Here is a 20,066-nt window from a genome sequence, read left to right on the forward strand (position 1 = left end):
TCCAAGAAATTAAAGCATTTGCCCTTTTTTGTCTTCCAGCAATGACCACAGATTACACTTTGTGTTTGGACATTTACAGTTCCTAATGGTATATTTCAGGTTGCAGGTTCTATAATTTCTAAAATTCATTTTTTTTAGAGCAGCTGCAAGATGATTAAAATACTGAAAATACTGTAAAAAATATTGAAATTCAGAGGTTTTTTGGGGGGGAGGGTGTTAGTGGTATTATTAATTTCCTTGAGAATTTATAAAATCCTGAAGCAGATTTGCAGAGATGTGAATATGAATCTGTTCTTTAGTATCTCGTTCCTGCCCAGGAATGAGCTGTGACCCAGGAATGCTGAGTGACAACAGCCCTTGTTAAGAAGTGTGTGATGTTCAGGGTCCCTCTGAGAGCTGGAGGAAGTGTAACAGAGCTGTACAGAATGGAAGAAGGCTCTTTCAAATGTTACATTCTAATATTTCTAATCCCCTGAGAGGGGTAATCTCTGTAGGCAGCAACTCATGCATGTAAAAGTGAGGAATTAAAGTTAATAACTCTATTTCTAAACCAAATATTATCATATTTGTCCTCTGCCCTAATCCTCTTGGTGGACTTAAATCCATGACAGGCTTCAGTTCTTGAAAGAAAGCAGATCTTTAGTTACCAGGAGCACCCAAAAAAAAAAAAAAAAGAAAGAAATGAAGAAAATATATAATATTTCACTGCTTTTATAGCTCAAACAGCTTGCTTGATTTTTCTGTAGACTTTCTTTTGACAAATTCCCCTCTGGGCTGAGACAGAGCACTAGAAATTTGAGAGCCAAAGGTTTTGGGTTTTGTTTTTTTTGTTTTGTTTTTTTTTTAAGTAAAACTAGGAGTGGTTCAGAAATATTGTTGAGAATGGAATGCCTTCTACAACCACCTTATCATATTTCAGTCTGTCTTGACATTTTTTCTTGTGCATACCTCCAAAGAACATTGGGATGTCATCTGACCAGTGCTTTGCATAGTAGCTTTATTCTGGCATTTTCCTGTTGCCCCGTTTTTGGTCACTGTTTTTAGAACAGTTTTACCTTCAGCTGGTGAGTGCCTTGTCCTGTGTGGCTCCTTCCTGAGCCCAGAATGATTTACCCTCCCGACCTCAGATCTTTGGTTAAACTGTTCTTTTGGTTTCCAAATGGTTTCCCTGACCTCACCTTTCCTATCACTCAGGGTGTATTTGCAGTCCCTTCCACTGACCTTGTGGGTTTGTTCATGTCTCCCAGGGTGTGGAGATTTCCTGAAGGAGGTGCAGCCCTTTCCTGAAATCCTAGATGGAATTGTGGCTAATGGCTATTTTTCTAAATGCATACTTGGTTATAATTTAGTTGCATCTTTCAAAACACCCATTTATTTTAACCATTGTTGGTTTTGGGTGCACACTGGGCATCAGTTGGTGTCTGTGAGGATGGAATTGGAGTTTCATTTACCTTCATTGTTCTGGTTATTTGTCATCAAGTGACATTTGAGATGACCATAAGCAGCAGGGGGGGAGTTATTCAGAGACCCTGAATCAATAAAATACTCACGTATTTTGCTGAAAGATAAGCTGGCATACAGATCCTTGTGGAATCTGTATAAATGGATGAATCCCTAGAGATTATAAACAGAAAAAGAGCTTCAATCCAGATTGTGTCAGCTCAACTTGTCATCTACCTTAGAGTGGTAAGTTATAATTAGCTTTACCACATGCCAGATATGAGCCAGGTTGGGTTTTTAAGTGTAGTGCCAAATTCTTGAAAGTATTATTTGACTTCTGTAATCTCCATGTTAAAGCATTTTAGAAAAGCTGGTTATTTCTCTATGCATGCATGTAAATGCACATGAATATATTTCTGTGTGAAGGTGGAGCCTTTTTCTTTCCATGTCCCAGGACATTTAAAAGGACCACACCAGTGACATGTAATCAGTTTGTGGACATAGATACCATCCCCCATCCCCCTGTGCTTCATATCTCAATGTTTGTGGCAGGTTTTAATAGTAATTTGAGGCATGAGTTTCAACTTCATGGAATTTTTGCATTTTTTTTCCATACCTGGGAAGAGAAGATAAGCTGAGGCACTTTTAGCAGTTAGGTGACAGCAACTGAGGGTTTTTCTTTATAACAGAACAGCCTCCTAACCCTGGTACCTGGTAGGGATAACAAACAGATTTAGTTGTCATGAACTCTTAAAATGGGATTAGTGTAAGAGAAGGGACTGTAAGAGCAGAATATTTTGACTGTGGAGCACTAACTTGAGATCGATCAAGAGTGTGATTATTTCTGTTTTAAAACCAGATGATTTATAGTTGCTCATAAATTATGGGTTTCTATTAAAAATGTAAGTCATAATTTAAAAAAAAATTGGCAGTCTAAGCAGCACAAATGAATGTGTCATATTCATGGTTTTAAGCTAGTATTACAAGTCTGAGTATAGGGCAAAGGAAAACAAACTAGAGGTTATGGCTTAATTTTTTTTGGAAGTTCTGTAAGTTTTGGCATAGGAGACATTATAATAAAAATAGCCTGACAGAGCTAAACATGTCCTATGGCTTTTGTAGCTCTGGAGTGCTTGACCCACATTTTGTGTTTAATTTCATACTATGCTAAGGTGTTTTGGCACTGGGTTTTTGAGTCCCACAGAGCACGAAAGGCAGCACATAGAATATAGATTAAATGTTTAGCTTGCAGGCATTAGAGGCTAATAACAGTCTGGGTGTATAATACTGCTCAGTGTGTCTTGTGTGAACTGTTAACCCAGATATACCAATGGGAGAACAGTCCCCATACTGCTGCAGGTAAGAAAGGCCTCAGTACCCAGAGTGCTGGAGCAGTAAACACCATTTAATGACCCTGGGGGGCCGTTCAGCTGCACCTCACTGAGGGGAGGGGGGAGTTAAAGCCTTGGAGCTCAGAACGAGCCCCGTGCCTTGCTCTGGCTCTCAGGATTGAACAGTGCTGAAAATGGCCCTGGGAGCACAGCTGGGAGTGAGAGGGCAACTGGATATTGTGAGCTGCTGGGGTTCACTTTTTCAGAATTACTCATAGCCGGGGGAGCAGGCAGCTGCCCTGCACCTGGAAGCAGACATACAGCACATTTGGGCAGAGTGTTTTACCTAGCTCTAGTGCCTGTGCTTCAAAAGGGATGCTGAAAAATCCAAATGGAGGGAAGAGACACAAGAATTTTGCAAAGCTTGGAATATCTCCCATGGTTTCTTTCTTTAGTTCATGCCAAAGATGCTTTATCAAGTGCCTTGGTTATGATGTGGGAATTATTTCTTTTAAATCTATAATGAAAATCAATGTTTGGAAACAACTCTGAACAAATCTAAACCAGAAATAAATCACAGGCTGTAATGAGAGAGAGATTTACCTCCTGGGACAGTTTATTTAGGGACACAGTGGAATCTCCCAGTCAACACTGAAAGTCCCTCAGAAAAAGGCAGGAAAATATCTCGTATGTGAAACAGAATTGACAGGTTTGATTTCCTGAGGGACTGAGCTTTGGTCGTCTGTGTTTGTGCAGAAGTGTTGGGCAAAAGAGGTCTAGTTGTCCATTCTGATCACAAAAGGATATTTGTTGGCTGTGGACACTTAAATAGGTGAGCTCTCACTGAAGGTCATAGGTGAGATTTAGCATTCCAGTCTGCTGGTTATACAGAAGATATAAGTCCCTGTATAGGGCACACTTGAAAAATGGGTTCATCATTGCAGATGATGGGTGGGATGCTCAGAGACAGAGCTGAACACAAGTGGCCAGAAAGATGGTGCTTGTCTGCACGAGGAAGGCAGAGCTACTGGTGTGGGAGGTTGGTGAAGGCCTGGGGACTGGAAAAACTCTTTAATGTACAATTATTTTCTGCTACAGATGATTGCTATTTTCTGTAGGCTGTGAATCACAGAGAGTGTTGCCTTTGTACTGAAACTGTTCAGGTGACTCAGGTGAGTGGTTTGAAGGGAGGAGAGGGAAGGCCAGGCACAGGTGAGGAGAGGGAAGGAGGGAAGGCCAGGCACAGGTGAGGAGAGGGAAGGAGGGAAGGCCAGGCACAGGTGAGGAGAAGGAAGGAGGGAAGGCCAGGCACAGGTGAGGAGAGGGAAGGAGGGAAGGCCAGGCTGCCCATGGCACAGGAGTCTGGTGAGGCTCTGCTGCCACGCTGTGGCGGGGATGGAGCCTTGTTTGGCACGGCATGGTCCAGCCCTCCCACCCATCCCTTGCACCAGGTGAGAGGTACCTGCAGTAGGAATGAACCTCTGCTTTCCCTTCCCCGTGTTACAGACCTTATCCCTAAAGAGTGTGGTCAGGAATAAAAGCCTCTCCCAGAATCCAGGGGCACCTCTGTGCCTTGGAGGCTTCTGGGTTAGATGGGTTCTGACTCTGCAAGAGCAGGGCAAGGAAGCAGTGACATCCCCAGTTCATACAGTACTACCCATTTCTAGCTTTTGAAAGCTCACTTGGTCATCCAGAGTGTGGTGACTGCAGTCATAGGTGGTAAGAACTGCTCTGGAATATAGGAAAATACAGGCAATTGGAATATTGTAGATTTTTTTTGTTCTACCATCTAGGCAGAGCATTTTAAGTTTGTATAGGCTGAATTCCTGAAGTTTTCTGATGCTGATAATTCAATGTGAGGTATAAATAGAGTCCAATGCATTAATTCTAAAAATAGAAATTAGGCTTTCGAAAATAGGTAAGTAAATTAAGATGAAACCTTTCGTTCTTTACATTTTCTGTTACTACATTTTGGTAATGTCTTAAGCACAAGTAGACTTGACTTTAAAAGGTAGAGGAGTTGTACTAAATTGCTATCACCTTATGCAGTTCCTAGGACTTACTAAAACTACTAAAACCCCCAAGATGAAGAAACCTGTAGAGCTTTGTAAGTGCTTTGGCTGGTGGTGGGACCAGAACTGCCTGTCTGCTGCGTGTGGTCAGTCCCAGCACACTGCTCCCAGCTGGGCTGGGCAATTGTGGTAGTTGTCCAGAGACCTCTTTAATGGGGAGAGGAGTTATCTTCAAGGTGCTGTGGAATGAAAGTGCTTAAAAGGACTGAAAGGTTTGAAGGGGAAATGGTTTGTCTTTTCAGTGTGGTCCAGTCATGCCTGCAGGTGGAAGTGACTCTTCTAACATGACACTTCGGTGTTTCATTCCAGTCTGCAGAAGTTTGAGTCAAAATTGGATTATTTGTTGAAGACCAGAAAGAAATACAATTAACAAGAATTTTATTTTTGTTATCTCTGGGTTTTAGCTCTATAGACCTGTTCCAGGACAGGTCCTATAAAGTTGGATGGCTTTAGTTGTGGGTTGCATAAACAGCCCATTTGATGAGGATTCCAACCCATGGCAGTTGACTTTCTTAATAAGGTTTTGTATCTCCTCCTATATTTGATTAAAATGTAGTTGATATTTAAATAATAAAAATCCATTTTAAATGAGGTAATGGGATAAAACAAAGAATATCCTCTTTTTCTCATAAGACCAAATTACTCTTAAGGAAGAAAGTTCCTAAGTAGTGATTTAATTATGGAAAACCGACTGTAGTGCAGGAAATGGTCTAACTTAACAAAAAAACGTCCCTACACTGTGTAATAAATCAAACCCTCCACCAAGAATGTTGTATTTAGAGATTCCTCAGTATTAATAACTATGAAGGGGACTTAGGAAAACAGATGTATGTATGTCATTCTCCTTGTCATCACTCTTCAATATTCTGTATTAGTTCATAGTAATACTTAACTTTCAAAACTTGCCTTTTTCAAACAATATACTTCCAAGGTTCCTTGTGCATTGCTGTGCATTTACCTCGTCAGCCTCAAACCTCATTAATAACTTTGTCTGCTCTCTGTCATCCCTAGAATCCAGATTGCTTTGTGGGACAGTTTGTAGGGGTCCTGATGGCTGCACTGGGCTTGTCAGGAATGTTCAGTCCCAGCTGGAGTTGGTACTATGGGAGTGAGAAGCTGGAATACTCTCTGAGAACTGGTCTGCACGTGCTGCTCCCCAGTAATGCACAGCCATGGGGTGTTGGCTGGGGACTCCTGGCAGGGCATGGGGGTACTTTCACACCCCATTAAACCTACAGACCAGTCACTGGGCTCCTGCCTTGACTCCAGCAATGTCTTGCACCACAATCCAAGGGAAGAGAGGCAGGAGAATTGTGAAAAGTTTCCTTTGCAGTCAGTGGCCAAACTTCCACAGGATTTAGAGGCATAGATTTTCGTGGCTTCCAGATAGTAACATTTCTCATCCCTTAGGGCTGATCTCCTCCACCTCTCTTCCTTTTTCTCTGTGTTCCCTCCTCCCTGACAGTTGAAGTTACAACCCAGAGGAGTGGAGATGTTTTTAAATTTTAAATTGTGGAATGAAGCTGTTGCCCTGTCTTCTACACTTGTGTAGGTTGATTCAGTTTTGTTATTGTTTGTATAGGTCAAAATAGCATAGGAATCCCATAGCACACAGTACTGAAGGATTTTGGAAAAGGGTTGCTATAAATGCACAGAAATGTTTGTTTTCAGTCCCTCAACAGATAGTCTGGTGATGAGGCTTCTGCAAAATGAAATTAATTGTTTTCTTCCTTTTGTATGCCCTCCTCCCTGTGACAGAGTATCATCATCTTCACTTGTCTGTAATGTTAATTCATTTGAGAGTTCAATACACCCTGTTGGAAAAATCCAGACAAGTCTGTGCTATGAGATCTGCTGCACTTGCTGTGTTCCTTCTCTTTGGTGCAGTTTCACAACAAACAGGCTCATGCTCTTATTTGTAGTAACTATGGCAACTTCAGAAGCTCTCTTTCTAAAGCTGAGCATACAATAAAGTGCTTAAAGTGTTGGTAGGATTAGAGACTCTCGAATATGTTTAATTTTCTGCCTGTGTCTCTGTCTTTGGAGAGGAGCAAGAGGGTAATGTGAGTATTAGCTGGGGCCTGGCTTTAATCTCGCTGACACTCAGGTCTGCTGAGCCTCCCCCAGCAGGAACAAGGGGTCATGAATATTCATGGTGCGGGCACAATGGGCAACCTACACACAGAAAGGAGTTTGTGAAGGAGGGAAAATGTTATTGAAACCATTCTGCAGCTTCAGCTACAGTAGTCAATAATGATAAATGCCAGAATGGTGATAGAGTTCATAAGATAATGGGGATGTCTGAGATATTATGTAAGCATGGATGGATCTGGTAATGGGGAAACAGCGTTGGCTGTGGGGTTTAGCAGTGGGTTTGTGTTGAAGGACATAAGGATGATGGTAACAGGATTATTCCCAAAACTAATGCACACAGACATCTCTGCGAGTACTTTTGTGTCTGTGTGGCACTTTGTGACACTGAGAACTGTCACTCTGAAAATTGCTGTTACTCTTGTTGGAGGTTTTCTTTTCTGTGAGTGCTGTGTTTTACACAGAGCCGTATTTTAGGAACACAACGAGACAGATCTGCTCCTCATCCCAGGAGCAGAGCCAGGGAGGGTGGTAGCATGTTCATCACAGTCCATTGGGAGAACTTCATGGTGCTTTTTGGCACTGGTGCAATGTCCTAAATCAGACCTGGGAAAGACCTGCAAAGTTTTAACCTTGGTTCGTCAGCATTCATGAGCTTGCCTGCTTTGCTGCTCTGAAATCAGTTCTCACCACTGGTGCTAATGACTGAGAGTCTGCTTGTATGTGATTTTATTTCTTAGGCATTTTTTTGTTTTATATGCTCAAATGTAATCTTTAGTGGAAATGCTCAGTTTATGTAACTTCAGTGTAGCTTGGCACTTGTCTTTTCACTTAACTCTAGTAGTGATGCACTGACAGAAGAGAATACATGGATATTCTCTGTCATATTCACCTGTTAAGGCTTTGATGTGATGCATAGGGGTTTTTTTGTGTTAATTTCTCTCCTCTGTCAGTAGCTCACACTGGAGTTTTTTGAACCACGAGGGTGTACAGCATGTTTCCTGGCAAAGTATAAAGAGCTCTGTCAGAGAAAAAAAAAAAAAGCCTTGTAGTTGTTAGTGCTTTGTCATTTTTGATTTTCAATTCTGGACTTCTTGAATGTGAAAATAAATATAACCTGCTACTAAAAGGCAGGGGACTGTTTCACTGACCCATGCCAGTGCAGGGCTGTTCCCTGCCAGGTGTGTCCAGGCTGCTCTTCATCCAAACCCTTTTCTCTCTGTTGGGGATGTGTAAGATAGATGGTGTAAGATTGTGTAAGGCCGGTTTCTCTCTTCTCTTGTTTTGTCTGAGGTTCCCATTTTCCCCAGCTGAGGAGTTTTTCCCTCTCCTCACCCCCTGGCAAATGCCAGAAGAGCACCACCTTATCTCTGTGCTTAGACACTCTCCAACCCAAAAGACGTCAAGGAGATGAGTAAATTATGCATATTCCTCTCCTGGATGTGAAGCTACATGTAGTAAATAATTGGTGCCCTGCAGGCAAACCACTTGTGTGATTCAGAAAGGGTAACTTGGGAAAGATTGTATCAAACAGCCTTTCAGCTGCAGAGCTGGGACCAACATCTCTGACACTTCATAAAATGAACGCTGTAGTTCACTTGGAAGATGCCTGGCTGATAATCCTGGGAATTTAAATCCTTTGTCTACAGCCCTGACATGTGCCTCAATCCTGGCCCCAAGGGACCACCTTAGAAGGTGAATGAGTTGCAGCTTGTGCCCTGTTCCAACTTCAGCAGGAGCTCCCTGCTGGTGATCCTGGGGTCTGGTCTTCTGGAAAGTGTCTAAAAGCTCCCAGGCACAAAGGACCCAGCTTAGGTAACCTTAGAAGTTAAAGAATTTTAAGTGTCTTGACATTATTTGTGCTATTTTCAGATATTAGCCTGGAAAAATTCTCTTTTTCTACATCTCTTCAGCTCTTGCAGTGAAAATAATAGTTGTCTTTCCTGGACATGATTTACAGCTTATTTTGTTCGCCAGTGCTTGGAAGTGTAGTGTTAAAGTGTTTGTATCATAAACAAGTGACTGTTTTTTTTATTTAATCCCACTAAGAAGACCATTGGAATATTGCAATTAACTGTAATTTTGGTTTGAAACAAAATCTCCATTTAATTCTTGCAGTTCATTTGTATTTTTGTTAGGGGTTTTTTCCTAACACAAAGCCTAGTAAACTTGACCGAAGTTAATGGACATAGCTCATTCTATTAAAAATTAATATAAATTAAGTTCCCTCATGTGCAAGTATTTGCAGGTTCAGTGTCAACACCTGTCTTAAATGTCTCACTTTTTCAAAGCCTTGATTTCTGCCGGGTTTCGAGGTTTAAGGGATTGGGGGAGGGCAGAGGGAGGGGAATGCAGTAATAAATGGCAATAAACAATGTTTCATCTCTGAATAAATAACCAGTCCTTGACTCTGCCCCCCAGTTGTGAACCAGTGGGCAGTTTTTGCCATCCGGAACCTGACGGAGCAGAACGAGCGGAACCAGGAGCTGATCGCGGGGCTGGAGGAGCAGGGGCTGGCAGAGGGCTCTGCCCTGGGCACCATGGGCTTGGAGATGGACAGACGGGAGGGCAGGCTAATCCTCAGGTCTGCCAGGAAAAAGCCCTCCTGAGCCAAGGAGTATTTCTCTTATAAAATAGTTTTCCCTGCTCAGCCAGTCAAGATTTCCTCCTTTTCAGTCCCGGTCTGCTGGAAGCGTCACATTCATTGGCAGAAAAGCTGCCAGATGATGCTTCTGCCTTGTAAACAAAAGCACACCTCTGTGTTTCCTGAACACTTGGGTAAATCAACCTGTGGAACAAAGTCCTTCTTGTCAGTGGGTTGGAATTCTTGGTTCCTTGGTAGAAGGGTGTCATAGATGCAGTATTGAGTTTTTACAATTTCCTTTGCTGAACCTGGAGATAACTGTTGTTAAAAAACTCTCCAAAGAAAGAGCTGCTTTGCAGGCTGCCCTCCAGTAAAAGATCTGTGCTGAGTCAGGGCTAAACAATCAAAGTTTTCAGTCATGGGACTCAAATATCTCTATTTATCTAAGGATCAACGGGATGTTGGATGTACATAAATATTTAGTGAACTAAACACAACATACCTTCTGTGTATTTAAATTATGAGTAAACCTTCTTTTCTACCTTGTTACCTTTCAGTCTTCATGACAAGTGTATTAAAACCAAAACTGAAGCTGTTGTGGCAACAGATGCTGCATTCCTTTGCACTGGGGCATGTCTCTGTTTTGGAGACTTGGGTGTTTGTTTGAATTTTATTTGTTCCTTTGGAGGGTAAGTCAGCCCACTTTCCTTTTATTTTGCACTTCTCATGGGTTTTCTGAACTCTGGCAGACTGCTGAAGAGGTAGTTTCTCACTGTGATTAATTCTAGGAGTTTCTTTTCACCCCTCTGCCTTTCCAAAACATTGACAAAACTCATTTCCAGTTAATTAATTCAAGAGAGGCAGAAGAATGGAAGGCCCTGCCTCTTCATTTTGGGTACCCTCCTGTATTGTTGTTGGACCCTGCCACTGTGGAATGTGGCATGAATGAGATGGGGGGAAGGGGGGTGAAGCCAGCGTGGGGGGGCACAGTTAACTCTGTGTGTGCCAGAGCTTTGCCCTGGAAGCCAAGCAATGTAACCCTCCATGCACGAGCAAAGCAGGAATTGCAGCTTAATATTGCTGCTGCTTGTGTATTGGTACTGCCCTCTGATTACCTCCAGTGATCTCCAACTCGCAGCTGTCAGGGAAGTTAATTTGTTGGCATTTAGTCCCATTCTTAAATGGAAAGGTAAGTTTATGTCCTGAAACTCCACGTGCCTGTAACCAGCCTTCAGCCATGTGCATCAGCTTACGCTCCTCCAGTTCAGTTTTTTGGTTTAAAAATGGAAAAAACGTGGTACTTTGAGCTGTGGGAAGTCTCCAGCAGCATGTGACAGTGCTGGGGAGCAGAGCTGGACTGCTGAGGTGATTTCAAGTTAACTGGAGGATCTCAGTGTCTGCCCTGGGGACTGTGGATTTGACCCAGTGGGATTTTAGCCACCTGTGGGGTTCAAAGGCAAGGATCCAACACTGCTGTCTTCAGCCCTTTCTCAGGTAAATGGGGTCTAGAAAGGCATGATGGCAGTAGGAACAAAGACACGAACTCTTGGTGCTTTTAGTGACTTTTTACTTGGAAAACAAATGGGGAGAAAAGCGTTCTTTGTGTTAGCAAAGAGTACACATGGCTATAAGCAAAGTGCTTTATTTGCTTTTTAAAAATATTTTGACAGGAACATTTTGTTGGGTATTAAACCCTGTTGTGTCCACGTGCTGGTTTATAAAGTTGTGTCTTATACAGGTGGGTGCCTTTTCCTGGCTGAAGGGAAAAGGGATATGGTTGTGGTTCTTCTTGAGCATGTGGTTTCTCAATGATTTCCTTAAGCCTTAGTTCTTGTATTTAGGCCAGAATTCGTTTAGCAGTATCATTAGTGTGTCACATCAGATTTACAGCTGGGTTTGTAGGGGTTTTTTAATCTTCATCTCCATAACACAATGAAAGATTCATACTTGTCACCCCTAAGTGAGGGGAAAAAAAGAATTCTACTCATATATAAAAAAGCATTATTCAGAAGGCTGCATCGTTCATCTTTAGAAGGAAAGAATTAAACTTTTGCTAACAAATATAACCCCATCTGAAATGAAGCTGTTTTCTGTTGAGTAATTATAAAGCTTCAAACATTTTTTAGTGCCACTACTTACGAAACTCATGTTAAATGATTTAACAAAGTGAGAAAAAATATATAGAATTATCCTGAACAGAAAATGAACTTTCTGTGCAAAGAATTTCCTTTTATTTAGGGTGATAAAGAGTTAAAATCCTGTTCACAAAGCAAATCCAGAGAGAACTTTGGTTGTGGAAAAAGCAGTGGGAGTCCCTCTTTCCTTTTAAGCAGATGGGAATAGACAGGGTGTTTTTTTTAACTTGACAGTTGTGTACTTATCGATGGAATATGCACAAGCCTGTAAATTATAAGCCAAATAATAACAAACACAAATAAATAGGAGGGTTTTGTGGTTTTCAGTGCCTAATGAAGTAATAGTTGTGTTTTCAAAAAGGGAAATGTAGGTCTTTCACAGCAGAGAACATGCTGATTACTGTATTGTGAGTGGCTGGCTTTTGATTTTCCAGGATGGATTAATTCTCGGAACACAACAGGTTCCCTGTCCTCCCCCACTGGAGTCCCAGTCTCCAATAGACTCGTTTTATATGCTGGGGGATTAATACAGCACAGCAATCAGTCATAAAAAGCAAGCTTTAGTGAGCTTGTAAAGGGGCAGAACAGGCAGATCAAGTCTTGTGACCATCTTATTGCTTTCGAGTGCTTTCTAACAATGGTGGTCAGATTTTTTTGATTTTTTTTAAGGTTTATTTGTTGTTAAAAAGGAATAGGGAGTTGGTTTTTTCATCATAAGTGGATAGATTTTGGAAGAGCTCTCTTGCAAATTGTGAGAAATAAGCTGAAATGTTTGCAAAGCTCTGATTTTTTTACTGCTTCTAATAATTTGGCTTTGTTTTGCCTAAAGTACCTGTAAAATACATTTTTAAATACAGTCAACAAAACTCCAAATGCTGGGCACTTAATGCCATTGTCACAATCTTTATTTAACAGTTGATTTTGTATTTTGAGGTTGGTGCAGATGTTTGTGTAGTGAGACTCTGAAAAAAACTCCCCTTGATTTGCAAAGGAGAAAGTACTGAAAATGTGAGGCTGTACCCAAAATTGCCTTCAGTCTTTGTACCAAGCCTGAGCTGTACTGTTGGGTTAGAATTCACTGTCTGCTTAAAGTAGACTTCTTTGTATTAAAAAGGAGAATTTATGAAGGAATGTAGAAGAATGCATTTTTAGGAATAAATTCTCCCCTGTGAGGGTGGTGAGGCCCTGGCACAGGTTGCCCAGAGCAGCTGTGGCTGCCCCATCCCTCGAAGTGTCCAAGGCCAGGATGGACAGGGCTTGGAGCAACCTGGGCTAGTGGAAGGTGTCCCTGCCCAGGGCAGGGGGTGGGAAGCAGATGATCTTTAAGGTCCCTTCCAGCCCAAACCAGTTTGTGATTCTATTCTATGATTCTACTGCAGATGGAACTAGGAGAGCAAGAAGAAGTCACTTATTGCCGTGCTCCAGTTCAGACTCATTGAACTGCTGTGTGCTGAGAATTCATCTTTAGACAGAGTGGAGGATCTCTGCTCTGGGCATGAGCACAAAGCTGAGCTGCCTGTGAGTGTAACTGTGAGGGCCAGAGAAGAGGTAGTGAGAGGAGAAGCTGGAACAGGTACAGGGGTGGTTATTCCTTGAGCAGGAACAGTCTGAGAGGAGCTGGCTGGGCTCAAAGGCCCCTTCCAGCCCATTCTGTGCTTCTCTCATTCCCTTGCCTTTCCCCTGCCTTTGCAGTCCCTGCCTCCTCCCGTGCAGTGACCATCCCCGTGTGTGCCGGGCCGCGGGGCCGGATCCCTGCGGTGCTGTCCAGGGTCCTGACGAGCTGCCCAGGGCTCTGCCAACGAGCTTTTCCGTGGGGTGATCCCGCTCCAGTCCCTTGGAGCGTGGCCAAGGCGTAACCATTCCAGGGGAAGCTGTTCATGCTTTAGGCTTAACTCGTTACAGGAGCTTCCTCTTCCAGTGATTTCTGAAAACATCCAGGAATTCATGAGAATGAGAAACTGGCATTTTTTCTCTGTGCGTCAATAGTATCCCTAAAATCAATTTTTTACAGACTTATCTATTCCCAGTATAAATGCGAGTGATGCATTTTCCATAATCCATAATATTGGGCATAATCCATCCCTAATTTGGCCATATTGTAAGCTCTGAAAAACCTCAGTTTATACATTGAAAGCAGACCTGGGAGCTGAGCTGCTGAATTAACGCTCCAGTCCTGAGCCTGGTGTCTGTACAGGGCCTTTTCCACGTCTCACTGGTGTGGTGCTGGAAAAGAAGTCCAGAAGTGAGGGATTCTCAGCACTTCTCTCAGAGCTACCTGGTGGTGTCCATCTGATGTGGAACTGCCCAGGCTGGAGAAGGCAGCAGCAAATGGGAATGGATCTTGAGGGATGGGAGAGGGGGCAGTTCAGATCTCCTGGAAAATGGAGAACACATTGTCAGTCAAATGAGAGAGTATGGTTAGTTTGCATCGTTCCTCCTGTTCTCTGGACACTTGCAGAAGTTTGCTGTCCAAAAAATACCTTTTAGGAAAAGCCTTCCTTCTCCAGGCTAAGAGAAAAGAGATGTCAACTTTCGAATGTAATTTGGGTGAGATTGACTCTGTGCTGCATTTAATTGCCCTATACAGTCATGGAATCATTAAGGTTGGAGTCCTTATTAGAATCAAGGATACTCTGCAGTTATGCTCAGCATTTTCTGCAGCTTTACAGCTTACTTTAAAGGTAGTACATAATTCAGAAGAAATAGTTATAATATTTAAATAGTACAGAGAAAATATAGAAATAAATCAGAGAATTCTAGTTTTGCATGGCTTTTCATAGGAGGTAGAGGCACAGGGAAGCCTGGAGCATTTAGAATAAAACTGCTGATTTTTGCTGCACAGCATCTCACCTCAGTTCTGGTGATGCCAGATGGAGACATCCCAGAAGTTCCTGAGCAAGACACACTGTAATTTGCATTTGGCAATGTTTAAACTTCAGATGACTTCCATAACACACTTATGTTAAACTTTGAAGTTCTTTTCCATTTTTGTAGCACAAGCAAACATGAATTTAGAGACAAAATGTCACAAAACAGATTTCTGCTTGAATTTTTCCTTTTGTCATTCAGGAATTATTTCAGCCTGTTTGTCCACTTGCAGAATTGTTATGCAGTGCCTTTAGTTTATCCAGTCTAAACCTACTCTCTGTCAGTTTGAAGCCATTCCCCCTTATCCTGTCCATGCTCTTGTAAATAGTCTCTCTCCATCTAAGTCCAAGTTGTCAGTGTTTAAAAAAAAAATTAAATCAAGCCTTGCAGATCAAGGCACTGTGGCAAGCAGTAGCCTATTATTTCAGGGTCATTTTAAAAGAAAAAACAACCAAACAATCTGAAATTGTTGATAAACCATTTTAAAAATCCTGTTTTCCAAGACATGGAATGGGAGGGGGTTGGTATTTCTGTTTTTTACCCCCTTTATTCTGCACCATGTGCTTCTTCTGCACATTACACACTGTTCCTATTTTTGCTTAGAAGTGAGGTTGATTTATATGGACAAGGCAAAAAAAAAAAAGAGTGTAATTAAAACTGCAGCACATTCCTCATCATTCTAAGCATTTGTGTAGCATCCAAGCATTGACTTCCCTCTGTTTTCCATGCCTTGTAAACTCCTGTGTACAGGAGTTGTTGATTACTGTTTGGACAGACCTTGGCACCTCCTCTCAACTGCTCAACATTAAATTTTGTTTAATAAGTGGGGTTTTTAGCCCCATATTTTATGAAGTGGTGCAATTCCAGTCTTTGACCCAAACTCCTCTCTGTTTGATGATACCAGGATGTGTCTGAAGCGCCCTCCTCAGTTCTGAGTACTTCTCATTGCCAGGGCTTTGTTCTAAATTACAGCCATCTGCTGTGAGCCTGCACCCCGTGGGTTAAAGTGTATTTTGATATTAGGACAAGCTTTCATTATGTTTTGCCTGTTTCCCTCCCTCTCCCACCCCCCCAGTTTGGGACTTTAAGCTTTCTAGTTGAGCTGTTGTGGTGGCCACAAACAGGTGCATGTCTTACACAGGGTCTCATTCTGCAGCTCCCACTGGTGCCCGTGGCCTCCTGAACTCCCCTTTGGTGCCTCCTTCCCCCTCAGACATTTCCATGAATGATAGCTTTTCAGCACCCTGGGAACAGCTTGTTGGGAAAAACACTCGTCGTGGGGTGCGGGCAAATCCTCCACATTTCTGCGCGGGGGTTTCATGAAAGGGCTGGCTCTGAGCTGCAGGTGGGACGTGCGGGCAGCCCCAGGGCCCTGCTGCCCCCACCTCCTGCCTCTGGGATTCACTGGGAGAAATCTGCTGCTCAATAATGCCGGGGGGCTCTCGCCACAGGTGCTTCTCAGTTAAAATCCACTCTGTTTAAAAACTGCAGGCTTGTTTAACTGAGCCCCTGGGGAGACTTGTCAGATCCCGGGATAGGTGACACAAATGGATCGGTGACCCTCTGGGGCTGCATTGAGAATGCCATATCCTGGGGGACCAGAGGGCAGCGTCGCTCTTCAAACAAATCCCACGTTTGAGAAGCCCTGGTGGAATCCCCGGGACTTGGTGTTTTCAGTGTGGGGCCTTTTTAATCCAGCTTTTAGCATTTTGTTTTGTTCCTGCTACCCTTCTCACCCCGCTCCCCTAAAGTGCTTTCTCCTTCTTTCTAGTTCTGATTCAGCTATTTAGAAAATACAAAGGTAAAAGGAATATTTTTATTTTTTCCTAAGAATAGTCTCTCTTTAGTATTCTAAAGATATTTGCAAGAAATTAATTGGTATGGCAAAGCAGGGTGTGGGCAGGGGAAGCCTTTTATGTATTTAAGAAAAAAAAAAAGGTTGCAAGTTTTAAAATCGTGATTTTTTTTTTATTTTTTTCCTTTATTTTCTTTTTAAACAGAAAGGAAAATGTGCTTTTGGGTGATCTGATCTGTTCCCTGCCCTCTTAGATGTTTATTTTTAGCATTTTGAACACATGTAACGTCCTCAGATATTGCTTACCAGAGCACTTTGAACTAACTACAGAGGGTGGATGGGATGACTCAGGGGACTGGTAATTGAATGCGGAGCCTTTTCACCTCCGAGTCCCCAGTCTGAATCCAGCCCAAGTTGGAGCGACCTCGTGGTTACCCTCAGATGGGTGTTTAGTGGCCTGTCTGAAGTGAGTTGGTGGTCCCAGTCCAGCTCTTGGCAAAGAGCTGCCACATCACAGGGGCCGCGGCCCCGCCGGTGCCAACTGTGCGGGGCAGTGCCGGCTGCGGGGCAGGCCCGGGGAGCTCCGTCTGCTCTGCTGCCCCTAAAACAGAGCCAGGCTCCTGCCCCGGGCCCCGGCAGCAGGAGCTGGTTGGTGCTGTGTGCCCGCCGTGCTCTCTGTGCTCTCTGCCTCGTCCTGCTCCCACAGCACCGAGCTCAGGGCCAGGGTTTGCTCTGCCCTCCTTGGCCAGGCCTGGGCTCAGGGGCATCCCACACACCCTGTGTCACCTGGATTAGTCTCCTGACGTCTCTGCTAAGGCTGTTAAAAGGAAGATTATTCACAGTTGTGTGTCCAGGGAAGGACAATGGAGCTGGGGAAGGGGCTGGAGCAACAGGAGAGCTGAGGGAGCTGGGGGGGCTCAACCTGGAGAAAAGGAGGCTCAGGGGGGACCTTCTGGCTCTGCAACCCCCCGACAGGAGGGGGGAGCCGGGGGGGGTCGGGCTCTGCTGCCAGGGAACAAGGGACAGGAGGAGAAGGAGCAGCCTCTGGCTGTGCCAGGGGAGGGTCAGGTGAGACATCAGGAGGAATTTCTTGCTGGAAAGGGTGATCAGGCCTTGGCAGGGGCTGCCCAGGGAGGTTTGGAGTGCCCATCCCTGGAGGTGTCCCAGGAAGGCCTGGATGTGGCACTGAGTGCTCTGGGCTGGGGGACAAGGTGGGGATGGGGCACCTCGTCAGGGTAGACTCGATGGTCTTGGAGGTCTTTTCCAACCCTAGTGGTTCCATGGTTCTGTGATGGTTCTATGATTTCAGTCCATTTGTTTGACAACAGCAGTCACACTGGTGGTAGGTCTCCCTTCCCAAAGTTTCCATACCACCCCATCATTTTGAAGTCCTCTTTCTGAAGTGGTTTTACATTTTATCCCTGAAGAGGTTTTTTTTCCTGAAGCTAACCCAAAATGTAGTCGTTTTCAAAGTGTGAGGATAACATACATAATTGTGACATTTTAAAACCCCTTATAGCTGGAAAAAAATTCTTGCATAAATATTTTGTATGTCGGGAGTTTTAAAGTATAACCTCCATGTGTACTCTGAATGATGCTTTAGTAGATTCCAAAGTCCACAGAAGATCCCTCTGCTGGCAGTGAGATTTTGGGTTGATGCACAGATCTATCTGTGACAATGCATTTGCAAGATAATGACAATTTTCACGTATAGAAGTCAAAGTAAACATGGATTAAAATATTTAAACTGTAGAAAGTTCTTTCTGGAAATGGGGAATTCACTATCCAGACCCCATATTCCATTCAGGGGAACAGTAGTAACAGTTCTAATCAAAATACAGTGTTTTCTCTCCCAGGTACAAAACTAAGCCCCTTAGAAACACATTTCTGATTTTTTTGCCCCAACTTTTAATGTTAACAGTGGTTTCTGTAAAAATAAACATTGCCTCAAAGTATTGGCAGCCCAAACAGAGAAGCTGAAACTGAAGGTAAGGATAGTGACCTTATGAGGTTTTTTTCTGTAACTTGAAAAAAATGACTGAAGTAAAGAGCACAAATAGAAATAATGTAGGTTTTTAAGCTGTTGATTCCTGGTGTTGATAAAAGGGTAAGGAAGGATCTGTATAATAGGAGATTTAAGTATTGCCTGTAGAGGAGGATAGAGGTTGCAACTTTTGGAATCTGTGCACTTCCAGTTGGGCTGATTTCCTCATTTCTGGTCACTCACTCATAGGTGATTAGATCAGATTTCACTGGGAGGGAATGGATTTTGGGTGTCAGTGAGGAATATGGGGTTTTTTAGCCATCAGGAGGATATAAGGAGGCAGGTGGGAGAGCAGGTCTCTGGCTGGGAGCAGCACAATAGGAGCTGAAGGGAAGCCGGGCTGGCTCAGGGCTTTCTCTTCCTTTTCGACATTAGGAAAATGTCAGGAAAGTAACCCTTGAAAGAGTCTACAAGGAGAATCCCACACTGGCTGGTATCTCGAGGAGTCCAGGAAAGAGGCAAAAACCATTGCTGCTTGCAGATCTGGAAAAGTGGGTAAAGCCAAGAAGGTGTTGGAAATTATTTGCCTCAGTTGTGAAAAAGATGTGTCGCTTATCAGGAGCTGACAGTGTATTCCCTCTGTAGTGTTCCCTCTGTAAAGCTAAGGCAGGAGAAAGGACTGTGCACAGCTCTGCCCTGAAAATGTGTTCATGGTGGAAGTGCTGAAAGTCTGGAGGAGATAAGTCTTCTAAATAATGATGGTTTTATGGATGAGGTCATGCTCTCCTCTCACCAAGGAAGGAGATGGAAAGAACTAGAGTGGAAAGAGTTGGCAAGGTCAGTCTGTCTTGTTGTCACAAGAGTGGCAGGAAGGAGGCCTCCAAACAAACCAGAGCCCCGGGAGTGAGGCAATCACCGTTTCTTCCTGCTCACATCAAATTCCTGTTCCAGGCATTTCCAAATAAGGGTGAGGAACTGAGCGCCGCAACCGCAAGATGACAGTGCAAGGCTGTTAAAACCAACACTCCTTTTGCCTTCTTTTTAAAATAATCTACGTCCTGCCATGAATCAAAGTGCCTCTGTAGCCTGCCATGCTCCAAAATAGACTGACAGGAACATATACAAATCATCCTGGAAAAATAAATGACAAGAAAAGCTGTAGCTGGCAATTCCGGAGTAAGAACGATTGGCAAGTTGCACCATTGACTCAACATGATTTTAATCATGGGCTGCTTGTTCATCTCAAGGGAAAAGATGTCACCATGTGTCTCATGTGCAAGCACAAGGCACACAAAAATCACATGGCAGAAGTAGTTTTTGTATAACGGTAACAGTAGAAAACAAACAAGAAAAGAGAACAAGGGGGTGAATTTCCTGGCTCAAATGAGTTAATCTGAGATCAGTGGAACTCTACTAATCTGCACCAGCAAAACATCTGCTTTGCCACCCCTACCCTCACAACCCTCCCCTTTAGCTTCCCAGTGTTACAGCAGCGATGAGCTATGGAATAGACCAAACCACTGTGCTGCTGAGGGCAGGGAGGAAAGGGCAATTTTAGCCTGTCAGATGAGGGCAGTGCTGTCAGGGCAGGAGCAGCTCAGAGTTTGCCAATACTTGAGCCCACTTATGCTTTGTAGACACTTCTAAATATTCGGGAAATCTTCAAGTGATGTTTGTTTTCAAAAGCTATCTGGTGGCCTGAATGTCCCTACCCAACAATTAAACCAATAAATTCAGAGGCCAGTCTTTAAAGTTCAGAGCTGCAG

General features: G+C 43.4%; 1 protein-coding gene across 2 annotated transcripts in view; it reads left to right on the plus strand.

The window, feature by feature from the left end:
• The window catches only part of ATXN10 (ataxin 10), a 67,660-nt gene extending 57,624 nt beyond the window's left edge, over positions 1–10,036 (plus strand). For both annotated transcript variants that reach the window (XM_032689331.1, XM_032689332.1), the window contains one exon: positions 9,356–10,036. In XM_032689331.1, coding sequence (XP_032545222.1) covers positions 9,356–9,543 — 188 coding nt within the window. In that variant the 3' untranslated portion in view covers positions 9,544–10,036. The remainder of the gene's footprint in view (positions 1–9,355) is intronic.
• Positions 10,037–20,066: the final 10,030 nt, after the last annotated feature.

Source organism: Chiroxiphia lanceolata, chromosome 5, assembly GCF_009829145.1.
Source record: "Chiroxiphia lanceolata isolate bChiLan1 chromosome 5, bChiLan1.pri, whole genome shotgun sequence".
NCBI classification, from domain to species: domain Eukaryota; kingdom Metazoa; phylum Chordata; class Aves; order Passeriformes; family Pipridae; genus Chiroxiphia; species Chiroxiphia lanceolata.